The 21,189-nt window shown below is 43.6% G+C and overlaps 2 protein-coding genes across 3 annotated transcripts in view; both read right to left on the bottom strand.

The window, feature by feature from the left end:
* The window catches only part of mctp1b (multiple C2 domains, transmembrane 1b), a 29,538-nt gene extending 19,550 nt beyond the window's left edge, over positions 1-9,988 (bottom strand). The window contains exon 1 of the mRNA XM_069166738.1: positions 9,039-9,988. Coding sequence (XP_069022839.1) covers positions 9,039-9,881 — 843 coding nt within the window. The 5' untranslated portion in view covers positions 9,882-9,988. The remainder of the gene's footprint in view (positions 1-9,038) is intronic.
* A 92-nt stretch (positions 9,989-10,080) lies between these two features.
* septin5b (septin 5b) lies at positions 10,081-20,509 on the bottom strand. Of its 2 annotated transcripts, none has more exons than XM_069166749.1 (12): positions 20,128-20,509; positions 19,930-19,940; positions 16,980-17,070; positions 16,071-16,157; positions 15,824-15,947; positions 14,824-14,958; positions 14,608-14,725; positions 13,974-14,111; positions 13,545-13,641; positions 13,304-13,439; positions 12,025-12,127; positions 10,081-11,851 (listed from the first exon to the last, which is right to left on the bottom strand). In XM_069166749.1, exons 1-12 carry the CDS (start codon positions 20,168-20,170, stop codon positions 11,789-11,791), a joined length of 1,146 nt encoding a protein of 381 aa, XP_069022850.1. In that variant the 5' UTR covers positions 20,171-20,509; the 3' UTR covers positions 10,081-11,788. The 2 variants fall into 2 exon arrangements, with proteins under 2 accessions (XP_069022850.1, XP_069022858.1); XM_069166757.1 differs by having other exon boundaries at positions 14,010-14,111; positions 20,128-20,503.
* Positions 20,510-21,189: the final 680 nt, after the last annotated feature.

The following is a 21,189-nucleotide window of genomic DNA, read 5'->3' as shown; positions in this document are numbered from 1 at the left end:
ATATAGTTTATACACACCTTTTGGCCAACAGCAATTACTTTATTTTTATGTTGTCCAAGTATTTATAATGTGTTTAACATACCTGCTTCGTCTCTAGATTTACATTACACCTGACACTGTATTGACAGGTGTGTGTTTGTTGTTAAAATCCGAATACACAAAACTGAGAAGAAAAATACTTTTCAGGGACAGAACACTAAAGTCGGGGACTCGTTCCCCTAAATCTTGTCCTCGTCAACATAATTGAATATAACCCCAAAGAAAAGTTAGTCATGGGTTGAAGTAACATGCAATAAAAGCAGCATCCACTTTTAAATCAGTGCGAATGCTAGCAGGCTAGGCTAACAGGCTTTTACTCTGTTAGTAATTGCTAGTTAGGCTGGCTGGCTTCTACTTTCTTAGCAGAATGTAAACTTAAGTGCAAAATGCCTCTACTTAAATGTTTATCGCTGTAAGAGGAACGATGGATTAAAATAGCTTGTGGCTAATTGCTAACATTAAGGGAAAAAAAACAACAACTCTTTTCCACATTAATGGTGTGTAGAGTTTCAAATAGCACCCGAGGCTTATGGGTACTGTAATGTTAGTTTTAATAAAAACCAAACTGGTATTTTAAGTGTCGCCTTCTTTTTTGGAATTGGGCCAGAAGTGACCATATTTGGACGAGCTTGGGAGGAGCGAGGGGCGGACGTGACTGTGAACTTGCAAACACTATGCCCCGCCCACCTGTACCGGAAAACCTGACTGCACTCCGGGCCTTGTCAATCAAACAAACACGCCTCAAAACATTGCTGTGTTTGAAGCCTAATATCTAATGAATGCTGGAATTATAATGACTTGTGGAAAAGCCAGAGGTTTCTTGGAGCCAGCCCTTAGTGGCCCTCATCGGTATTTCACTTTGAGGTGCCCGGTTTTACTTTTCATACTCTTCAGACTACGAACATTTTTAGATACAGTTTATGGATAGATCTGGGCTTCTTTAGTACCACGTTTCATGAGCAACGAAGCGTTTTGAAAGTCACTACTGTTCCGACACACACCTGTTCTGGCTTCTTCTCCATGGTAACAGAAACCTGAGGCTCATAGGTATTGCAGTACTTCCACCAAGACAAATCTAATTACAAAATAATGATTCCTCCGAAAACTGACGGCCATAACGTCAATCTGCGGGCTTGTTATGGTTTGATAGGATACAGTGTGCCATCATGTCGTCCAATCCGAGACAGCTTTGTTGACCCAATGCCCGAGGGCCAACCGTCTGGATCACAGTCTGGGTCACTGCTCACTCACAGGACAGTGATTGAGTATTGATTAGAGTCAGATTTGACCAGCGAAGCGATCCAGAGGGAAACCCGGAAGTTTATAACACCGATCTAATTACCCAGAACGAACGTACGGCCGAGTTAAGGTATAAAACACAGGAAACAAACATGACTAGTCCGGGACACGGTACCAAAAATCAAAGGTGCCGAGCGAGCTCACCGACAGCAGCCGTCCACACGTGGCGACGACGGTAAAAGAGCCATCCCAAGAGGCATGGCGGAGCAACCTTCGGATCGCTCGACGGGAGTCTGCCACCGAGGCCTCCCTGAGAAAGAGATCCAGGGTCGGGCAGGAAGGACGGGGGGGGGGGGGGAGGTGGGAAAGAAGGGATTTCCCTTTTTTCTTTTTTTTTTAAGTAGAGCAGCTATGTGGGAGACATTACGAAGGCAGAGACACCGAGGAGGTACCGATACGTCCGGGACGGGTCCAGATTGGCGGGGGAAAATACCAAACAAAGTATGTCCGAGTAAAACGTAAAAGTTGTGGCAGCCGAGACGGAGCAGGTGAAGCGATGAAGCTGAACGAAAGCAGGACCAGTTGTTGAGTGGGAGGGAGGAAGGTGAGGAGTCATGCTGGTTGGTTCGAGTCTAATCCCTCTCCAGTGGATTAGGCCTTGACCGACAAGTTTCACTGAAGGAACGAGAGAGGAGTCTCTTGAGGTAACAGGCAGATTAACGGCCACGAAGTTCGCACCTTAAAAGTTTCAGCTGTGACTTCCTCTTTAACCGCATCTTGGAGATCACGGACCGAGTTTGAGGTCAGAAATGGGCCGAAACGCAACTCGCATATGATGTGGACCGTCTCGTTCCAAAGGGGTATGTCGGTTTTCGTCAAGCGGCAAACGAACCGGGACGTCACCCGTTCGGTTTACGAACCGCCGTTTGGCATTTTCGGTCGTCGCCATCTTGCTATTTTGGAGCCGGAAGTGACCGTATTTGGACGTGCCAGGGGCGGATCGAAGGGTAGATCTGACTCGATCGCCGAGGACACTGTGACCTGCCCACCTAATCAAAAGTTTGTTTTCTGTTCTGAAATCTGAATTATGAACCGTCTCATCGCCATCTTGGTTTTTTGGAGCCATAAGTGACCTTACTGGGACGAGCGAGGGGACGCTAAGCCCCGCCCACCTATACAGGAAACCTGACTGCACCTCAGGCCTGTCAATCAAACAGACACGCCGAGTGGAAAACATCGCATTTCCTGAGAGAAGTTGAATGGGTGTCTATTTGGAGGCAGCCCCAAGTGGCCCTCGGTGGTATTGCAGTTTTAGTCGCTTTCCGCATTGGCTTCCCTTTTCAGACCCGGAAGCTATGTCCACTTTTTAATACAGATTTTGTTTCTTATAATCAGCTTTCGGATGCTGGAGGAACAAACAACAAACAAAAGGACCAGACTCCTAGTCAGAGGACAAACCCTGAAAAGTACTGACATTAGTACTTTTACTGGTGACCTCGTGCGACCAGGGTGTCCAAAGTCAGCTCGAGTAAACTCCAGATCATGGATGGCTGGATAATGCTGACATTAGCATCCTTTTACTACTTTCAGTAAATACAGGTTTGTCCATTGACAGCTTAATTTTAGCCTTTAACTGCGCTTCTTCTTTTTTTTACAGTCAGAGTTTAGCGGTCATCAAATAGAGAAACAGACAAATTCAGCGGGACTTTCGGTGACAGAAAAATGCACGAGGGACTCTCTCACGCCGAGCTGAAAAGAAACGGGTGCGCAGGAATTAAATAAATGAATAGTAGTTACTGGACGTAACTGCAGTTCCATGAGTACATTCCTATTTTGTGTCCGTCCCAAGACAACGGAAGGGGAAACAGTGAATTTATAGTGTTGCGGCAACACAAGAACAAAGAACGGTCTCCGACGGGGACGAATACTACGTGACCTGATGGAGGGAGACAAGTCAGGTTTCACACTCATGGCTAAGTTGTCTGCGCGCGCGCACACACACACACACACACACACACACACACACACACACACACAGAGAGAGACAAACAGTCCTTGATGATATGATCTCGTCTGACGGCTATTTATCCAGCGCAAAAAACAACAACAACAACAACAAAAAATAAGAGTCAGCCGTTCTCCACAGCAGAAACTCAGGAAGGTGACACATCGTCGATAGCCAATCGCAAACGGCCGGCTACGACGGAGCACCCTCATAAATACGGCGTGACGGGCTTACAGCCGTTCCACACCGTTCAATAACCGCCGTTCGATGACGCGAAATGATGACTTACGGCGCTCGTCGTCTCTCTCTGGGTCTGCACTACTTACTGAAAGCTCGGCATTTCGCCCGTCACCATCTTCTCATTTGAAACCCAGAAGTGACCATATTTGGTCGAGTTGGGGGGGGGGGGGGGGGGTTCCTACAGCGGAAACCTGCATGCCCCACAGGCCTGTCAATCCAACAGGCCACGCCCCCCCCACAAATACCGCTTTTTGAGGCCGAATATCTAATTAATGATGACATTATTTTGAGATGGACCGCTAGAAAAGTAGTAAAAAGGAGCGACTTTAGCAAATGACATCAAAAGGACTTTAACATTTACCGACATTATATTTCAGGCGATAAGTTTAATGAGAGTCTATGAAGCCGGTCCCAAGTGGCCATTACTGGTATTGCACTTTAAGGGATTCCTGCATTGTCAGACCCGGACGCTACGTCCATTTTTATAAAAAGTTTGTGTTTTTTTTTCCTAAACCCCTAACGAAGGTTTGCTGTTTACCGCTACATTTCCCTTCAGTGGACGGGCGTGTGTATTACACGCTTTGCCGTGACATTTGTTGTGCTTCATTTCTGTTGCATCAAATTTGGTAGAGTTGTAGCAGAGAACTTTTAGAACAGCTTCAACGAGAGTAATTGTTGTTCATTTTGGCCTTTGAGCTGTTACTGACTCAATCTGGGGATTTATTTCTTTTTTTTTTTTTTTAGATGAAAGGCTTACGAGTTGAGTAGATCCTGCTTCTGTTTTTTCCCTGCTGCTGATTAAGGACTGATTTAATCTTCATGAGTCAACCATTTGTTTTTCCTGTCCCATAAAATCTTAACCTGAAGAGTAGCCGGTATAGCCAAAAAAATGTAGGGCAGTAAAAAGTACGACATTTCCGTAGAAAGTAGAAGTACAGCAAATACTTAAAAATTGTACTTAAATGTAGTTTGCAAGGACACAAAAGGCTCCACAGACCACAGAAAGTTCCTTCCCATCTCTCTCCGACATACAAACCCTTCCTTCGTTTCCGTTTTATAGACGAGGTCGACCTTTCTCACTACAGACATTTCTAACTGCTGTAGCAGGAAAATCACAGATGTAACTGATAACTTTAATAAAGGTTCTGGTCCATTAACATGCATTCAAATCTCACTTACTCCTACTATAAAAAAGAGAAACTCAAGAATGCAGCTAATAGTTTCAATTTACTCAAAATGACTCTACGTCTAATTGCAATACAGACGTTTTTAAAGTTATTTGTTCCATCTTTGTTCCTGGATCTGACTCATCTTCCACAATTACCTATAACTGCTTCCAGCGGCAGACAAAAACTCCCTTTCCCTTTAGTTCGCTGCTGCACTGCGAGACAACAGCATAAAAAAAAAAAAAATCCATAATTTTTCTATCTTCCACTAAGGATTAGTGCATAAATTGAAACCGGGACGTCTTATCCTACTTACCATCTGTCCTTTCTGCCTTGACCTTAAGATCCCGTTCTAATTTCGGTCCTCCGTCCAGAATATAATTCCTCCCCATGTGCTGCTCTTTCTACAAGAGAGAAACTCTCAGCTGCAGTAAACAAAGTCGACGACTCTCGTACTGTTCAAATTTACAGTTCAAAACATTTGTTGGTTTACTTTGGTGGGATCAGTTGTTAAGTTTTGCAAAAATATATTTTTTTTCCCTTTCTTTTGTGTGTGGAAGCGTCAACGCTGCAGGGACCGATACTCGTTTTTTTGGTGCCGATATTATTTATAGATATTCTGTACAACTTCCACAAATGTGATTATTAAACCCTTTTGAAACTTGACACGAAGCTCTGTAATGGAGGAAGGATATTTTACAGTTTATTTTCCACACTGACATCTGAAACAGTAAACTTGCATTGAGAATGTATTAATTTTAAATAAATATATATATAAAAAAAATCAAACATGTCCGATGTTTTAAAACCTTTGTTTCCAAAGAAGTCGAGACAGTTTCTGGATCATATTTATAGAACGTTTATTTTTAGCATTGTAGAGTCTTAACCTGCTGCAACCCACACGGGGTTAACAGAAGACTCAATAATGCTATGGACCAGTCTCTAGATTCGTATGGGAGAGGTTGTAAGGAGATAACAGACACAATAATCAACTGGAGCTGTAGGGTTACGTTCAACTGCAATTTGTAATAACTTTAACAAACAATAAAACATTAAACTATTTACACTCACATTTTAGGATCAACATATGCAACACTTGGTGCATTCAAAGTAACAATAACTGCTTAGCAGCTCGAAAACATAACGCCTAACTCCTGGCACACAGGTGCTTGGGCAACTCCCGTCACTTCACAGAAACTCTCTCAAAAGGTCGACTTATTGTTCACGCAGGTTTTGCTATCCTGCGTTCAGCCGAAGAATTTCGCCGTCTCGAGCCGCGCTCGTCTGTTCATGCCGTCTTCACTTCTCTGCGCTTTTGATATTATTGATTTTGATAATGCGTGTCCCTGTCATTTCATGTGATGGTTCAAACTGAAAACAGATTTCATCATCTTCTTCAGCGGAATTGTAACCTTCCAGTTGGACTGCACCCTGTCGAGTCTTTGGTCTCTGAGGTTTACAGGTACGCCGAGGTTCCTCTTCCTCCGCTTGTGAAAGGAAGCCACAAGGGAGCAAGAGATCTCTATGGATCCATCACCTTTCTCTGGTTTCAGAGTATATACAGACGTGCCTCCCCTTTGCTTGGTGACCAGGTAAATTGTTGGTTCCCATCGGTCAGCCAGTTTGTGTTTGTTTCTGAGACGGAGATGGCGGACTAAGACCCGGTCCCCAACATCCAACGTGGACTCACGGATAACTTTGTCGAACCTTCTCTTGTTCTTTTCCGCCACTTTACTAGCATTCTTGAGAGCGACTTGGTAGCTTTCCTCAAGATGGCTTATCAACCTTTTCACATACTGCGAATGTGAGAGGTACCGTTTGTTGGTGACAGGTAGTCCAAAGGCTATGTCTATGTGTAAGGAGAAGATGTGGCACAACATCCTTAATAGACGACAGGAGATAGGATCTGAACTTTTCAATGCGCTGGCATTCCTATTGGGGAAACTATGACAAAACCCTCCAGCAGCACCTTCTGGTTAGCTGGAAGGACCTCCTGAGCTCGACCCTTGAATTTCACGAAGACAATCTTACCACTATCAGCTTGCCGTTTCCTGATTTCAAGTGTTTTTAAAACCTGACGATAGCCATAGGGAAGGGACTTACAATGAGGCAAAGGTTTTTCACACTGCTGGTCATATAAGAGGTCAAGAGTATTTGTGCCAATTAGCAGTGGGATGTCACTATTTGAACAAAAGTCAGGCACAATCAGTGCTCGGGTGGATATTCCAGGTTCAAGGAAGTCTTTGGGGTATTTAACTTTGGTCTCCACATATCCAAGATATGCGACGGTCCGGTCATTTGCTCCTTCAACTTCAAGAAGGTCAGAAATGGGCTTAATGGGGCATTCAGATAAGTGATTTTGGTAGAAGGCCATGGCTATAGTGGTGACTTGTGAGCCTGTATCCAGCAGACAACTGCAATCTACTCCATCAACAGTCACTCTGCTTGTACACTTCCTCCCTAAAAGTCAGCTCGGCAATTTGCTATTGCTGTGGACTCCATTGTTTAAGATCATAGCCCTCTTAGTCTTTGTTAGGTTAGGACGTGGTTCATCCCTAGCTTCTGTTTGTCCCTCAACGGAAGCTTGAGTTAGTTTAAATCCGGCAGATCAGGGGTGTTGTGGTGAATTTCCCACGTACGCTGCTTTTATTTAAGCGCTCTTCTCTTTGCCTCAACTAGGTGCTGGGTTTGGGTCATTATTGCAGTGGGAGGCAATGTGAGCATTCTCACCACATCTAAAACAATACCACAGTTTAGGTTTAGGCAACTTGGCTGTGATTTGGAATGAAGGAATGAAGGAATGAAGGAATGGAGGAACGGACGGTCTCCTCCGTGGAACAACAGGTGATCGTGGTCCTTCAGGGTTAAAGGTGGCTCGCCATCTCGTTCGTCAAGGAGAATCCAAATCCAAAATCTACAGGATTTTCCAGGTAACTTAAAAACCTAGCCAAGACGCTGCCAAACGAGGTTAACTCCTGGTGCTTGGACAACTCCCGTCACTTCACAGAAACTCTCTCAAAAGGTCGACTTAAGTGTTCACACAGTTTTTACTATCTTGTGTTTAGCTGAAGAATTTCGCAGTCTCGAGCCGCGCTCGTCTGTTCATGCCGTCTTCACTTCTCTGCGCTCGGACTGCTACCTGGAGGGGTGGGACTTAACCTCCTCCAATCAGAAACTTGCATTGCCTGATATAGCCAATGAGAACTACATCTGAACGAAGTGGCTATGATTGACACTGTGTTTGGCAAATAGACAACAACAAAGGAAACATACTATAACCCACGCAGTTTTACTACTGGGTTACACTGCCTTTGTGAATTCAGTGATGAACCCGGTTTACAGACAATGTTTTTTGTGTTCTTGAGCCCATGCAGTGATTTCCACGAGGGAATTGTGCCTGTTTTTCAATGCAGTCCCACCCAAGGGACCGAAGATCTCAACTATATCTGAATCCTCTCTGAATCTTTTCATTTCTTATCCCAAATGAGGTAACTCAGTGGTGATTGATCCTGTTGTTTACTAATCAAAACCCTAACATCTACAGTACGACAAACTAAACGAGGTTTGTGGTGATATTCCCCGGGGGGGGGGGGGGGGGGGGGGGGGGATACAAAAATCACAAACAGCGCAGTCGTTAGTGATGCATGTCCCATCAGCCAACAGTGGCTGTTCCTCCAGAGAGGAACTGTCGATTGAGTTACATCACACTGTTTGGATCTCTTGGAGGTTGAGTCCAAAAACAGGGCTGCAGTTCCCCTTTTCCACCACAGGTGCGGCCAATGAGAACCAAATAGACATCTTGGGAGATTGTAACTTTAATAAAAGACCAGTGTCTCTTTTAGAGCTGAAAAGATTGGTTGATTGATTGATGAGCAGTGTAGTTAATCAGTAATGGACACTTTGTAATTCCTGCTTCCTTGCTCAAACACATTTAAATGCATAGTGATGGCCGTGATCTAAATTATATCTGACCATGTGCTGAGCAAATAATCAATCGAGAAACATCAATAATTCATGAAATAAATAATTCTTAGGAGCAGACACTTTATCCTTGCACTATTGCATAATAAATTTAATAGCTTTTTAATGCATTTTATTCTTAATGGCGTGTCTTCTGTAATAAATCGTTTTATCCATTAGCTGTCTGTTTCCTATTTCCTGCTGACACTCGTGTTTTTTTTTTTTTTATCCATGATACACTGTCCATGACTGCAACAGCACCCCCCCCCCCCCCCAACTAAACTTGCACAGGTGTCCCGTCATCCATGAACCTGTAATGTCTGTCAGTGCACAGAAATAATACTCGTATCAACAAGCCAAACCACAATATTTAACCGGAGGAAGCTCACCTGCTGCTCATCTTTGCTCTCCAGCTGCGTCTCAACCTGCGTCTCCACCGCTGTTGCGGCAGCTGTCGCCCCGTCGCCCCCGCTGCTGCTGCTGCTGCCGCCGCCGCCGCTCGGTGGGTCGGCCAGCCTCTCCAGACACGCAGACCCCAGAGAGGAGCTCTTGTGGTGGGACTGCAACAGCTGAGCCACCGTGGGTTTGTTCGGGCTGGAAGACTTTTGCTTGACGGACGACTGGAGCTTCTCGCGGCCGAGTCCGGAGCCGCTCCCGGCCACTTTGCCGCAGAGCTGAGCCTCCTTCGCCTCCGCGTCCGCCGGGGAGGAGAAGAGCAGGTCGGGCTGCGAGGAGGAGATCACCCGGTCCAGGACGACGTTGTCCCTCCGCTTCATCTTTCGGAACATCCACATGCCGCGCTCCTTCTTCTCCTCGGGGTCTCGGGCGCCCAGCTTGGGGCTGAGCAGCGGCTTGGCTTTGGCTTGGAACTGTTTCCACAGCGTGTTCTGTTGGGACGAGCTGCTCTCATTCTCGTCCCCTTCAGCCTGCTCCATTCCCGCCTCTGCTCGGAGCTCAGACTGTCCGGCTGTCACAGCGATGGACGGGCTACTGATCCGCAGGCTCCGTTTCCTCCACTCAGCCGCATCACCGCGACACGGAGACGCGGAAACACTAGCGCGACCACTTGACGTGTTTTGGCGGTCGACCGGGCCGTCCAGCCCTCTTTTCCACAAACATTCACGGCACCAGGCAGAGGGAACACCGCAGGGCCGGTCCTGACTTCCTGGGAGCCCGAGACTCAAAAAGCTCTGCCACCCCCCACGCCCCCACAGCAACTTTTGTAGCGCCATCTTCTGGTCAAAATTCCCATTTACACATCAGCTTTTAACAAACTCTATTTCCCATAAATCCTAAAGGATTCAAAGGTTAAACTTCAAGGTTAAACATAAAAGGAAACTCAATGAAGAAGTCCAGTGTCTGTGGTCGGTTCACTGTCTGTAATAACAGCAGGACGTTTACTTATTGACATAAGACCAAAAACACTTTAGATGAAAAGAAAGATTTTAATTTTATTCTTCTACCTTCTGTTCATCGTCCTGGTTTTGCTGTAAACATCTTTGTAACCCTATATTTTAAAAAGGGTTACGAATATAAACAAAAAGTTATGATTGCTAATTATTACAATAAAGCTAATATATTGTCGGGATTTCACCTTGATCGCGAGTTTATTTCTCAACAACGTGAATTTCTGACAGAACTCCACACATTAACATCTGTAACAGGAGATAGTGAGAATTATTGGTTGTTATGTTGTGAACACAGCCTCGTGAAATGTGCCCTGCAAATTGAATCTACATACTACAAGTAAGATCGGACAGTTATGATTGTACGCTGCACCGCTTTGTGGGTAAATTCTTTATAAAGGGCGGGGTTGAGGGGTTTGATTGCCGTACCGTTTTTCCGATAAATACATTTAAAAACACTTTAATGTGACGACCGTCAGCGTGTATCGCACTGCAGATTGTGACAAAACACCTGTTACGTTATTGTTTCTTCGGCTAACATGTCGGACGGCGGATAAATGTCGAAACAAAAGACTTTGTCACGAGTACCATCTCACAAATTTTGCATTTTGCGTTGACTCTGAAACATTTATGGTATTTTCGTCTATAAGGTTGCCAAGCAACCCAACCAGATATCACATCGTTAAGTTCACGAGAAGATACGAAGCCAGTGTCAAGTTTTTCCTCGTTTAGACGTGAAAAATAAGGTAATTTTACGTAATTAACGCTATATAAGTTACTTAACACAGATTACATAAGTTAAATACGTTACGTTGTTTACGTGACCAACATACGTTACGTTAAAGATACCCACGTTGACTTTTGCTTTTTCACAGACTCAAACGTCCAGTCGGTCGTCCAGGTGAAAGTCCTCTGTTTGCTCCACCAAAACCCTCCGAACTCGGACGTTGTCACTCTTCGTACTTTGTCACATGACCTCCTTCTTCGACCCTGCTCGTGCGTGCGTGCACTTTTCACGCCTGGGCAAGACAAAACATGACACTAACACGGTGCCCTCTAGTGGACCGAAGGTGTTATTACAAGCTTTGCCACGATACCGGTCTGGGTTAAAACACATATTTGGGGATTAATTGGCTCCAGAATTGAATAAATTCTGGTATTTAATCAACTCGAAGCTTTATCCAAAATAAATTTAGAAATGTCAACGCATCACTACTTTAAAAAAAATATTCTTATCTATTATTAGGAGTCGCGTAAACCCTGCGCTCAGATCCGACACGCCAAAACAAAACCGTCATGGGCTTTTCAATCCCTCCGAACGACGAGTCGGCGCTCACACCATCGGCGCGTAAACTGCTGAATAAACTCATCGCACGGTGCGTTCGTCTCGTTTCGTATTTCAAGTACAAGAAATCTACCGTGATCTAAAGGTAACAAAGTGCAAGATACTCCCTACTGCCTAACAAGACTCACTTGGCTAACGACTGTGTTCAACAAAAAAAAGAAAGTTCATGAAACGGCAAAAACAGCATGCTGTCGTTCATCTACTGTTACTCCGTGAACAGTTAAATTATTAAAAACAAAAACGATTTTTTTTTTTTTCCTCCCTCTCATCCCCAGCGGAAGAGACGGCATTAGTGACGGATTACTGTTTTGTTCGCCTCCTGAACTGAAATAAAAGATATAGAGATGCAACGGGGAGGGGGGGGTGGCGGTGAGGGGGGGGGGGGGTGTCACAGGTCCTGCTCGTGCATCTGCTGCTGCATCTTCTGGAGCATCTGCTGCATCCGCTTCAGCTTCAGCGCGGGCACCGGAGACGACGGCGGGGCAGAGAAAAAGGGAACACGAGAGGAGGGGGATGATGGTGAGAGGCAGCTTACGTAATAACACATATGGGTCATCGATTCACATCAGCGTCTCGGTTACGCAGCACCTGCTGCGACGCATCATCCCTGATCGCGCCACTCACTTCCTCATCTTTCCTCTTGATGAGCCTCTCCGTCTCCACGTCGGGCGCGGCCAGCGGCAGGATCGGGACGGGACTCTCCACCCGCTTATCCGCATTCATCTTACTGTGACGGGAGACACGAACGCGGACAGATAAGATAGTTACTTTATCGATGCCGCAAGGGGACTTTTTTTTTTTTTTTGAACATGAAGGATGAGAACGGCAGGCCGCCGGGTTTGTTTCGGTGCAGTAACCCATCACAGTGATCAGGTACTTAGACTCGTAATTGTGTGGCAAACCGTGAGCAGACTCTTCGAAGCCACAGCGTGCAGCGTTTTCATGTGATCTGAGCAGCTTTGAAATTATTTTGATGAGGGAAAATGTTTTGAAAAATCCCAGTGGAAACTTTGACCAAAATTTGACGAACAATTTTGACTTTGTAGGTCAAAAATCATAAGCTTGATGCTTTATCACCAATCTTTGACCTGGCAAGTAGAAAATGTTACTTTGTTCAGTCAAATTTTTTGACTTACCAGAAATATTTTTATAACGAGCGCAAATTTTACTTGAATATGTCACAGAACTTTTGAGTTTTCTTCACATATTTTATGTTTAGTTAAAGTCAAACATGTCACTTTTTAATCAAGATTTTTTTATTAATTTGATGTTTTATTTTATAATTTGAGTTTACCACAATATTTTTTTAAATTATGACTAACTTTCTACATCAAAAATTTTGCTTAAAACAAAGACTATTTTTTGTTATAATTTTTATTTTATCATTTTTACTTTTGATCTCAGTTTTTTACTTGGTGAGATTAAGTTTGATTTACCTTCTTTCTTTTTTAAATCAAGTAAAAAATATAAATAGCAAAAAATATTATTTATCGATCAAAACTTTTTGTTAAAGTCATGGCATAATTTTGACCTTTTAAAACATATTTTTGACATAGTAGGTCAAAAACGTAACTTTGTGTCATCATTTTGACTGGATTAAGAACATTTTGACGAAACATAAATATTCTTTTATTAAGTAAAAATTTTGAGATAAAACCTCCACTTACTCTAAGTAAAAACTTTGACTACAAATGTGACATAATCCTGACTTCCCATCAGTTAACGCTGACATAATAACTCAAAAACGTTTTATCACATAATTTTGAAGCTTAACGCCAAAAGAATATTATTTACACAAAACAATGTCTTTCATTGTAAATAACTTTTCTTAATTTTTTTGCCTGGTGGAAATAAGCTTTACACAAATACAAGCCAAAGTTGATGCCAAAGCTAACACGCCCACCTGGTCATGGTCTGGATGCACTGAGCCCTGTAGTTCTCGTAGTGACAGTCGCTGGTGATGTCCTTCAGGTCGTGCATGTGGGTTCTTATCAGCATCGTCCTGAGCTTCACGAAGTCGCAGTGGGACGGGTTCTCCACTGCACACACGGAGAACGTTCGGGTCAGCGCCGCTCGGATTGGAGGGGGGGGGAGGGACCGAACGGTCCGACAAGCTGCAGAGAGTTCCCGGTTCGCTTTCTTACCCTCCACGATGCCCCAGGGGTAGAGCCTCCCTCTCACTCGCTGACCTCGCGCCTCCACCACGGTGTTGCTGCCAATCACCGCGAACGGAGTGCTCTCCTGCATCACAGAGCAGCAGCGACACAGCAAAACACTCAGATCCTCGACTTACAGTAAAGGCAGCAATGCCGGCACGCGGCGTGTTGCTCCATTACAAAGCACACATTCTGCATTTTTATAATTCTACTCAGGCTAAATATCGGAAAAATTGAGTTACGAAAAGTAGAAGTGGTCGTCGCAGGGAGGGCTGAGGGACATTTTACCCAGAAATTGAAAATTTGATAGAAAAAAAAAAAAGGCAAGAAAAGCAGAAAAATCCTCAAAGCTACTGAAATGTAAATGCATTTTGTTGTTTTCCAACACAGACAACAGAAGAACTGGAAATCACGGACCGTGTTTGAGACCCGATCGATCCGAAATCGATTCACCTTCAGCTCTTTATCTTGCTTCTTGAACTCCTCGTCCTCATCCGAGTCGCAGTCGGGGAACTGATAGATCTTTATCCCGTACTTTTCGATCTCTTCCCTCAGCTGGAGGGAGCGAAACGCACGAGGGATGTGACGCACAACAGCACAAACACACGCATACAGTACATCCTCCCGCGGAGAGCTAAAATTTAACAGGAAGTCGGTGGCCTTCTGTACGTGAAGGACTTCAAACTCCTGATAAAAAATTAAATTAAATTTAAAAAAAAAAATCTCTGGAGAAAACAAAATGAGAGTCATCCAGCACATAAAAGGAGCTGAAAACGGTCCCAAATCCAATACTGAAGTTCAATTTCCATACTTGTAAACTCAATCACGGCTTAATCTGTCGTGGATTTTTACTAAATCCGGTCAGAAAATCGGTAAATAAATACTCCTTATTTATTTCTTCTGCGGCTACAAAAAAAACAACAACAACAAAGCAGTGATGTAAATTTAAAACGATTTTTGCTGCACAAACAGAAAGGTCAGAGCGTGAACTCGGTTTTTATTCCGCGCACGTATGGCTTGCCTTTACAGCGGCGAGACCCCGTGTATTTACCCGCTCTTTGAGCTTCTTTATCTCGAGGGGAGTGAGGCAGTCGGCCTTGGCGATGAGAGGAACCACGTTCACTTTGCCCTGCATGGCCTTCATGAACTCGATGTCCACGGGACGAAGCCTGCGGGGGGGGGGGGGACCGTCGCCATCTTATCACGTGTGCAGGAGCGGTATGTGTACGTCAGGCAGTGTGTGTGTGTGTGCGTGTGTGTGTGTTACCCATGTCCGAACGGAGGTATGAAGTAGAGGCAGCAGTGCACTCTGTTGTCCTGGATGTTCTTTCGGTTGAGTCCGCTCTCGTCTCTGAAGTACTGCTCGAACTGCTGCTCGATGTAGTCGGTGATGGGCCTCCAGCTGGAAGACGGGGAGCGCGTGTTTTAACTACAAATCAAACCCGAACTTTTGAAGGAATCGTCTGGCGATTTGGGCGACGAACTCGAACAGCTCTCTCGCCACCGCTTTCCGCAAACAAAATAACGCGATAGGAACGCGAGACGGCGGTTGGCTTAGCTTGGCATCGCGCCTGGAAGCTGAGGGAAACGAGTGTGCATTGGCTCTAAAGAGTTTGAACAAAAATACACACACCTGACCTTGGAGCCGACGCATAGACTGTATGCAAAAGTGGACGTGGCTTCCGGGTCGGAAACGAGGCCCTTTAAGCTGCAATACCACCGAGTGCCACTAGAGGTTGGTTCCAAAAAAAAGCCTCCGGCTCCGTAGACTCCCAGTCAACACATTTTTCCCGAGTTATCCCGGATGTTGTTAGCTAAAGTCTCTCCTTCTTATTAGTTTTCTGGCGGTCCATCTGAAAATAATCCCGTCATTAATTTGGAAAATAAGCTTCAAAAAGATGTGTTTTTGAGGGGCGTGTCTGTTTGATTGACAGGCCTGTGGCGCAGTCAGGTTCCAGCTATCGGTGAGCGGGACGTAGTATCGTCAGGTTTCCAATCAGATGGAGTCAGATCCACCGCTCCCCCCCCCCCCCTCCCCCCAGCTCGCCCAAATATGGTCACTTCCTGCTCCAAACCGCTCCGAACTAGCAAGACGGCGACGGCCGAAATACGAATTCGAGGCTTCCTCAAGGTCATCTAAGCCTCGGACCCATTAACTAATTAACCTAAAGCAATTGTAAGCGTCCCCCATTTAATACTATTAATCATCCAAGCCCACAGAGCTGCTTGTATTGACCAGATCTCGCGATATAAAGGGATCCCCTCACCACTCGGTGTTGTTGACGGCGTCTCCAAAACCCGGAGTGTCCACAATGGTCAGTTTCAACTTCACCCCCTTCTCCTCGATGTCCACCGTGTGCTTCATGATCTCCACCGTCTGATTGATTCGCTCTTCAGGGGGGGAGGAAAAAAAACAAAAAACAAAACAGCAAACAGACAAGACATTTTGAACATAGTCTGAACTGTGATAAAAGATAAAAGACCAAAAAGAGGTGTGATTGATTCGTCACTCACCCTCAGCATTGAGCAGCTTTCTGTCTTTATGCAGATCAGTGAGGAAGAGGCTGTTCACCAAAGTGGATTTACCCAGGCCAGACTCTCCTGGAAAACACACACACACACACACACACACACACACACACACACACACACACACACACACACACACACAAATGGACTCAGGATGTCTGAACACAAACCCTTTCATTGTTCCTCTGACATTTTTTATCGCTAATAATAACAATAATAATAATGGGTACTTTATGGACAAAAAATGGTTTTAAAACGGAAAACTTGAAATTGTGAAGGTAATTTATTCTCAACGTTTAAGCAGCTCGTCACATTTCGTCTCCAGTTTGTGACTCAGATTTTTAACAGACATTTTCACAGCACACATGAGATTTGTAAAAGCTGCGATGTTGCGGAGGTGTGATGGGAAAGCTGCCTCGAAACAAGGAGTCTGTGATGGTTTGAGACTTTTTGAAGACAGCTTTGGATTTTTACTGCTTGCTGCAGTCGAAAGAAATTTAGATCAGTACAACATTAGTTTTTATAAATCAAAGAAAATGATAATACATGTAAAGACAATGTGGCGAGTTCACTGTGTAATAACAGCAGGACAGTCCAGTGTCTGTGGTGAGTTCACTGTCTGTAATGAGTTCACTGTCCGTGGGGAGTTCACTGTCTTATGGTTAGTTCACTGTCCGTGGTGAGTTCATGCCTGTGGTTTGTTCAATTTCTATGGTTGGTTCACTGTCCATGGTGAGTTCACTGTCCGTGGTGAGTTCAATGTCTGTGCTGAGTTCAATGTCTATGGTGGGTTCACAGTCTGTAATAACAGTAGGACAGTCCAGCATCTGTGGTTACAGTAGGACAGTGGAGTGTCCGTGGTGAGTTCACTGTCAACAAAGCTCCGTCCCTCACCTGCCACCATGAGGGTGAAGTCGAAGCCCTTCTTCACCGACTTCCTGTGCACCTGGTTGGGCAGCGTCGCGAAACCAACGTAGTCTTTTTCCTGGAAAACAAGAGAACAGCGAAGTCAGCTGCGATGACATCATCAATATATCATGACGGCCAATCACGTGGCCCGCTTGGTCCAAACTGCGCTACGGTGCGGTAGCCGTGTTAGTAGGACATTCCCATGATCTCTTTCATGTTTTATGGAGGAGGGCGGCTGCGAGCGAGAGCGCCCCGAGGTTTCTCCCCGAGTATTCATAATGCAGAGTGGCAGAGGGGGCGGGGAGCGTGGACAGTAAACGCGACACGACAGAGGCTCTTACAGTGTGTCTAAGTATGAGGAAAAACATAAAGCAATTAAAACTGTATTAGCCTGCACCAGATTGAAGACTTTTATATAAATATACTTTATATATATGTATATCTTTATATTTTTTTATGTATATATCCTCACTATATTACATTACAAGGTATTGTTCTTATGACGTTCCTTTCTGTTGTACTTGTTCTTATTGCAATTGTATTACAACATCAATTTAACAATGCATCTAAAAGCAAAAAAAATAAATGTAAACCACCTTAAAAGAAAGTAAACCAACCTAAAAAAAAAAAAAGTGAACCATCTTGAAAAAAAACCAAGTAATTTTAAAAAAAAAATGTAAACCCACTGAAAAAACCCCAATGTAAACCAACCTAAAACCAATTAAAAAATGTTTTAAACCAACCTAAGTAAATTAACAATAAAATGTAGACAAACCTGAATTTATTTATTTTTAAATCAACCTTAAAAAAAAAAATGTAAACCAACCTAAAAGAACTTAAAAAATATATATATCTGAGTATGAGGAAGAAGGAAAACTTCAAAACATAGGAGACAGACGGAACGACGGCAAATCAAGCATTTAAGTTTTCCAAAACATTTCCACTTGAGGATGCGGCGAGCTTTTGATACCAAATCGAATGTAGAGTGCATGAGCTGCGTCTGAGGGTGTTTTCTTTAAGTGTGGGTTCGTGTTGGTGTGTGTGTTGCTTCCATATTGACATTTTATCTGTGGAAGCGTTTGCAGGTCGCAGGTCACACATCCACACCCACACACCCACACACCCACACACACACACACACACACACACATCCACACACACACACACACACACACACACACACACACACACACACACACACACACACACACACACACACATACACACAGATACACACACACACACACGCACACAGATACACACCCAGATTGCTGCGTCTGCTCTGACTCAGCCTCGACGCCGCCGTCCAACACGACATGAAAACACAAAAACTGCAAAGCCGCATGAAGGAGAGAGAAAAGAAAAATAAGAAAAAAAAAAAAATGAAATGAGAAGTGAGTCTGAAAATAGCGAGCGAGAAGCTGCCAGGTTTTCTGTTCCAGAGAGGATTTGCAGCCGGTTTTCTGCACATAAAACCCCTTCAAACCTTTACGTTGGTGTGAAAAATCCTTTTATATGTCAAAGGGAGTTACATTCTCTAAATTCTTCACATTTTTCAGCTATTTATTCTATTAAAGATAGAAAATATTCTCTGATTCTAGACCTTGAAATCAAGTGAAAGTGAATATTTTTCAGTTTTTCTTTGTTGGTTGGATAAACGAAAACCCTTTTTCTGATCTTAGATAGCTTTTAAGGTTGGAAAAAAAAAATCATCTTTCTTTGTCTTTCTTTGTTGTTGATGCGCAACTATTTTGATGAATTCTTGACATTTTCAGCTATTTATTTCAGCAAATATACCAAATATTTAATGATTCTAGTTCACACAATAAAAGGATTTGCTGCTTCCATCAGTCTTCTTTCACTGCAAAGTGAAAATTCTTCCATTTTGGTTTGTTGGTTGGACAAAACAATAAACTTGTTATGCTCTTAAGTGTCTTTTAAATTGAAAAAAAAAAAAAAAATCATCTTTACTCCACTAAAAGATTAAATTTGACATTTTAAAGCTGCGCTTGTTTGTTTGTTCCACATAAAGTTAATCTGTGATTATTTTGATCAGTTCTTCACATTTTTGTCTGTTTATTTCAACAAGAATGTTAAATATTCCCTCCTATATAAAGATTTGTGGCTTTTCTCAGTTTTCTATGAAATATGTTTTCATTTTTGGTTTGTTGGGCAAAAACCTTTTTTTTTTCTCATTTTAACGAGCATTGAGGTTGTAAAAATCGTTTTATTCTACACTATAATGACGCATTACATTACATATATTTTACAGCTGAATCGATTTATTGACAAACAGAAATCAGGAATTTTGATCATTTCTTCACAGTTTGAATAATTTTTGCAGCTAAAATGTAAAAAAAAAAAAAAATCTCCAATTTCAGCTTTAGACTTCTTAGTTTTGGACAGCTGGTTAGACACAAAAAAAGACATTATTTAACAGATTATGACTCTTTAAAGGCCATCTTTCATTCTGACATTTTAGAGGTTGAACAATTTATCAAGAAAATAATCATGTTGATTGTTGGCAAATTAAGGCTTTGTCCACTGACCACCTGCTATTTTATGGTCTGTACTTGTGCTGAATGTTTACAGATGTTTACAGATGTTACTTGCTGAAGAAGGTGAGGAGGAGGATGGTGTCAGCTCCTGGTTTTACTTACAGGTTGAATTGATCATGTAACAGCAGTGTGATGGTGATGATGATGATGATGATGATGATGATAATGAGAAGTGTGACATCCGTGACCAGGTCACCAACCATCACAGCTGCAAACCGGCACAACAACACAGAGGAGTGAGGCTTTTATTTTGTAAGAGTCATGTAGCCCAAACACACACACACACACACAAACACGCACACACACACGCGCACACACACGCGCACACACACACACACACACACACACACACACACACACACACACCTGTCTCTTACCTCTCCATTATCTGCGTCATGAAGCGAAATTCCAGGAGACATCGGACAGCGCGAGACGCAGACACATGCAGCCGTCCGTCCCCATGAGGACAATATCCGGCGAGAAAAAAAAAAATAATAATAAAAAATTAATAAGATGCTCAATTAAACAACCAGCTGCGACGCGCGCCACGCTATCACCACCTGCGGGAAGCTCACCTGTCCGGGGCGCGCGGCTCCTGTAGCGGCTGTTGGCCGTCATCTTTGGAGCCAGCTGGTTGGAAGATGCGTTCAAAAACCGCAGGGAAGGGAAGGGAAGGGAAGGGAAGAGGGAGGTGTGGATGTGGAGTCTGGAGTGCGTCCCTGTTTTTGGACGGTGTTCGTCCGTCACAGCACTAGGATGCTCACACGCGCACGGATCAATCCGGATCTGAGAGAAATCCCGCGCATCCGTCGCTCAGGCGTCGTTGTGCGTGGTTTTTTTTTTTTCGCTCTGCTCCGCTGTCTGGGTTGTCCCAGTTTATTTGTGACAGGGTCTGGGTGCAGTTCAGGCGAGGCGCCACGTGGGGGCAGTGTAGCTCCGCGTCTGCACTAAAGAACCTGCTGCTGTTTTTTCAAATGCTGCAGTTTCACTCTGAATTTCAACCGAGGGATGATCATTTTAAAGTACGCAACAGTTCAAGGAGCAGTTTTTCAAGCACATGGTAATGACCGGAAGTAAACAGCAGGAGCTCGTGGAGTAAAAATACTCAATACTCGATCAAAAGCTCTTTAAATAAGAGGTCAGTACAGTCAAAAGCACAAATTCAAAAGTACTTGGTTCTTGAGACCGATATATCATTTTATATCAGATTATCAAACTGTTGTAGCTGCTTCAGTAAGAGCTAATTTCTACAGCTTCATAAACACTTGTGTTTTTTTGGATCCAGTGGTTTCCAAACTAAGGGGCCGGGGGAGGTGGGGGGCAGTTGGTGGTGGTGGTTATGTGATAAAGTATTAGCTTTTGAAACCAGACATTTGGAGGAAAACGCCACCTCCGAAATCATCTGAAACCTGCTGCGTTGTAAGAGGTTGGAGTTTTATAACAAATTTTTTTAGCAATTAGTTGTCAGTTAAATGAATTGAGTTCAAGAAAAAAATCAAACGTTTCATTCTGCAAATTAAAATGAAAATAGTCAAGTTAAAACACCTTACAACTGCACTTACTTTGCCTAATTAATACCACAAAGTAAAAATATAAAAACAAATCCCAATTAAAGAAATAAAACAGGTAAAATACAT

This window comes from Embiotoca jacksoni, unplaced genomic scaffold (assembly GCF_022577435.1).
Source record: "Embiotoca jacksoni isolate LCO1_2020_lvr unplaced genomic scaffold, fEmbJac1.0.p SCAF_10, whole genome shotgun sequence".
Taxonomy (NCBI): Eukaryota; Metazoa; Chordata; class Actinopteri; family Embiotocidae; genus Embiotoca; species Embiotoca jacksoni.
Note: the sequence above shows the minus strand (reverse complement) of the source record. Positions and strands in the feature narration are given on the sequence as shown.

Coding starts and splice junctions, on each gene's coding strand:
- septin5b (XM_069166749.1), bottom strand. CDS start 20,170: ATGACGGCCAACAGCCGCTACAGGAGCCGCGCGCCCCGGACAG. Junction 14,726..14,823: donor ATACCTCCGTTCGGACATGG/GTAACACACACA, acceptor CCCCCCCCGCAG/GCTTCGTCCCGTGGACATCG. Junction 13,642..13,973: donor TCGATCGGGTCTCAAACACG/GTCCGTGATTTC, acceptor TCTGTGATGCAG/GAGAGCACTCCGTTCGCGGT.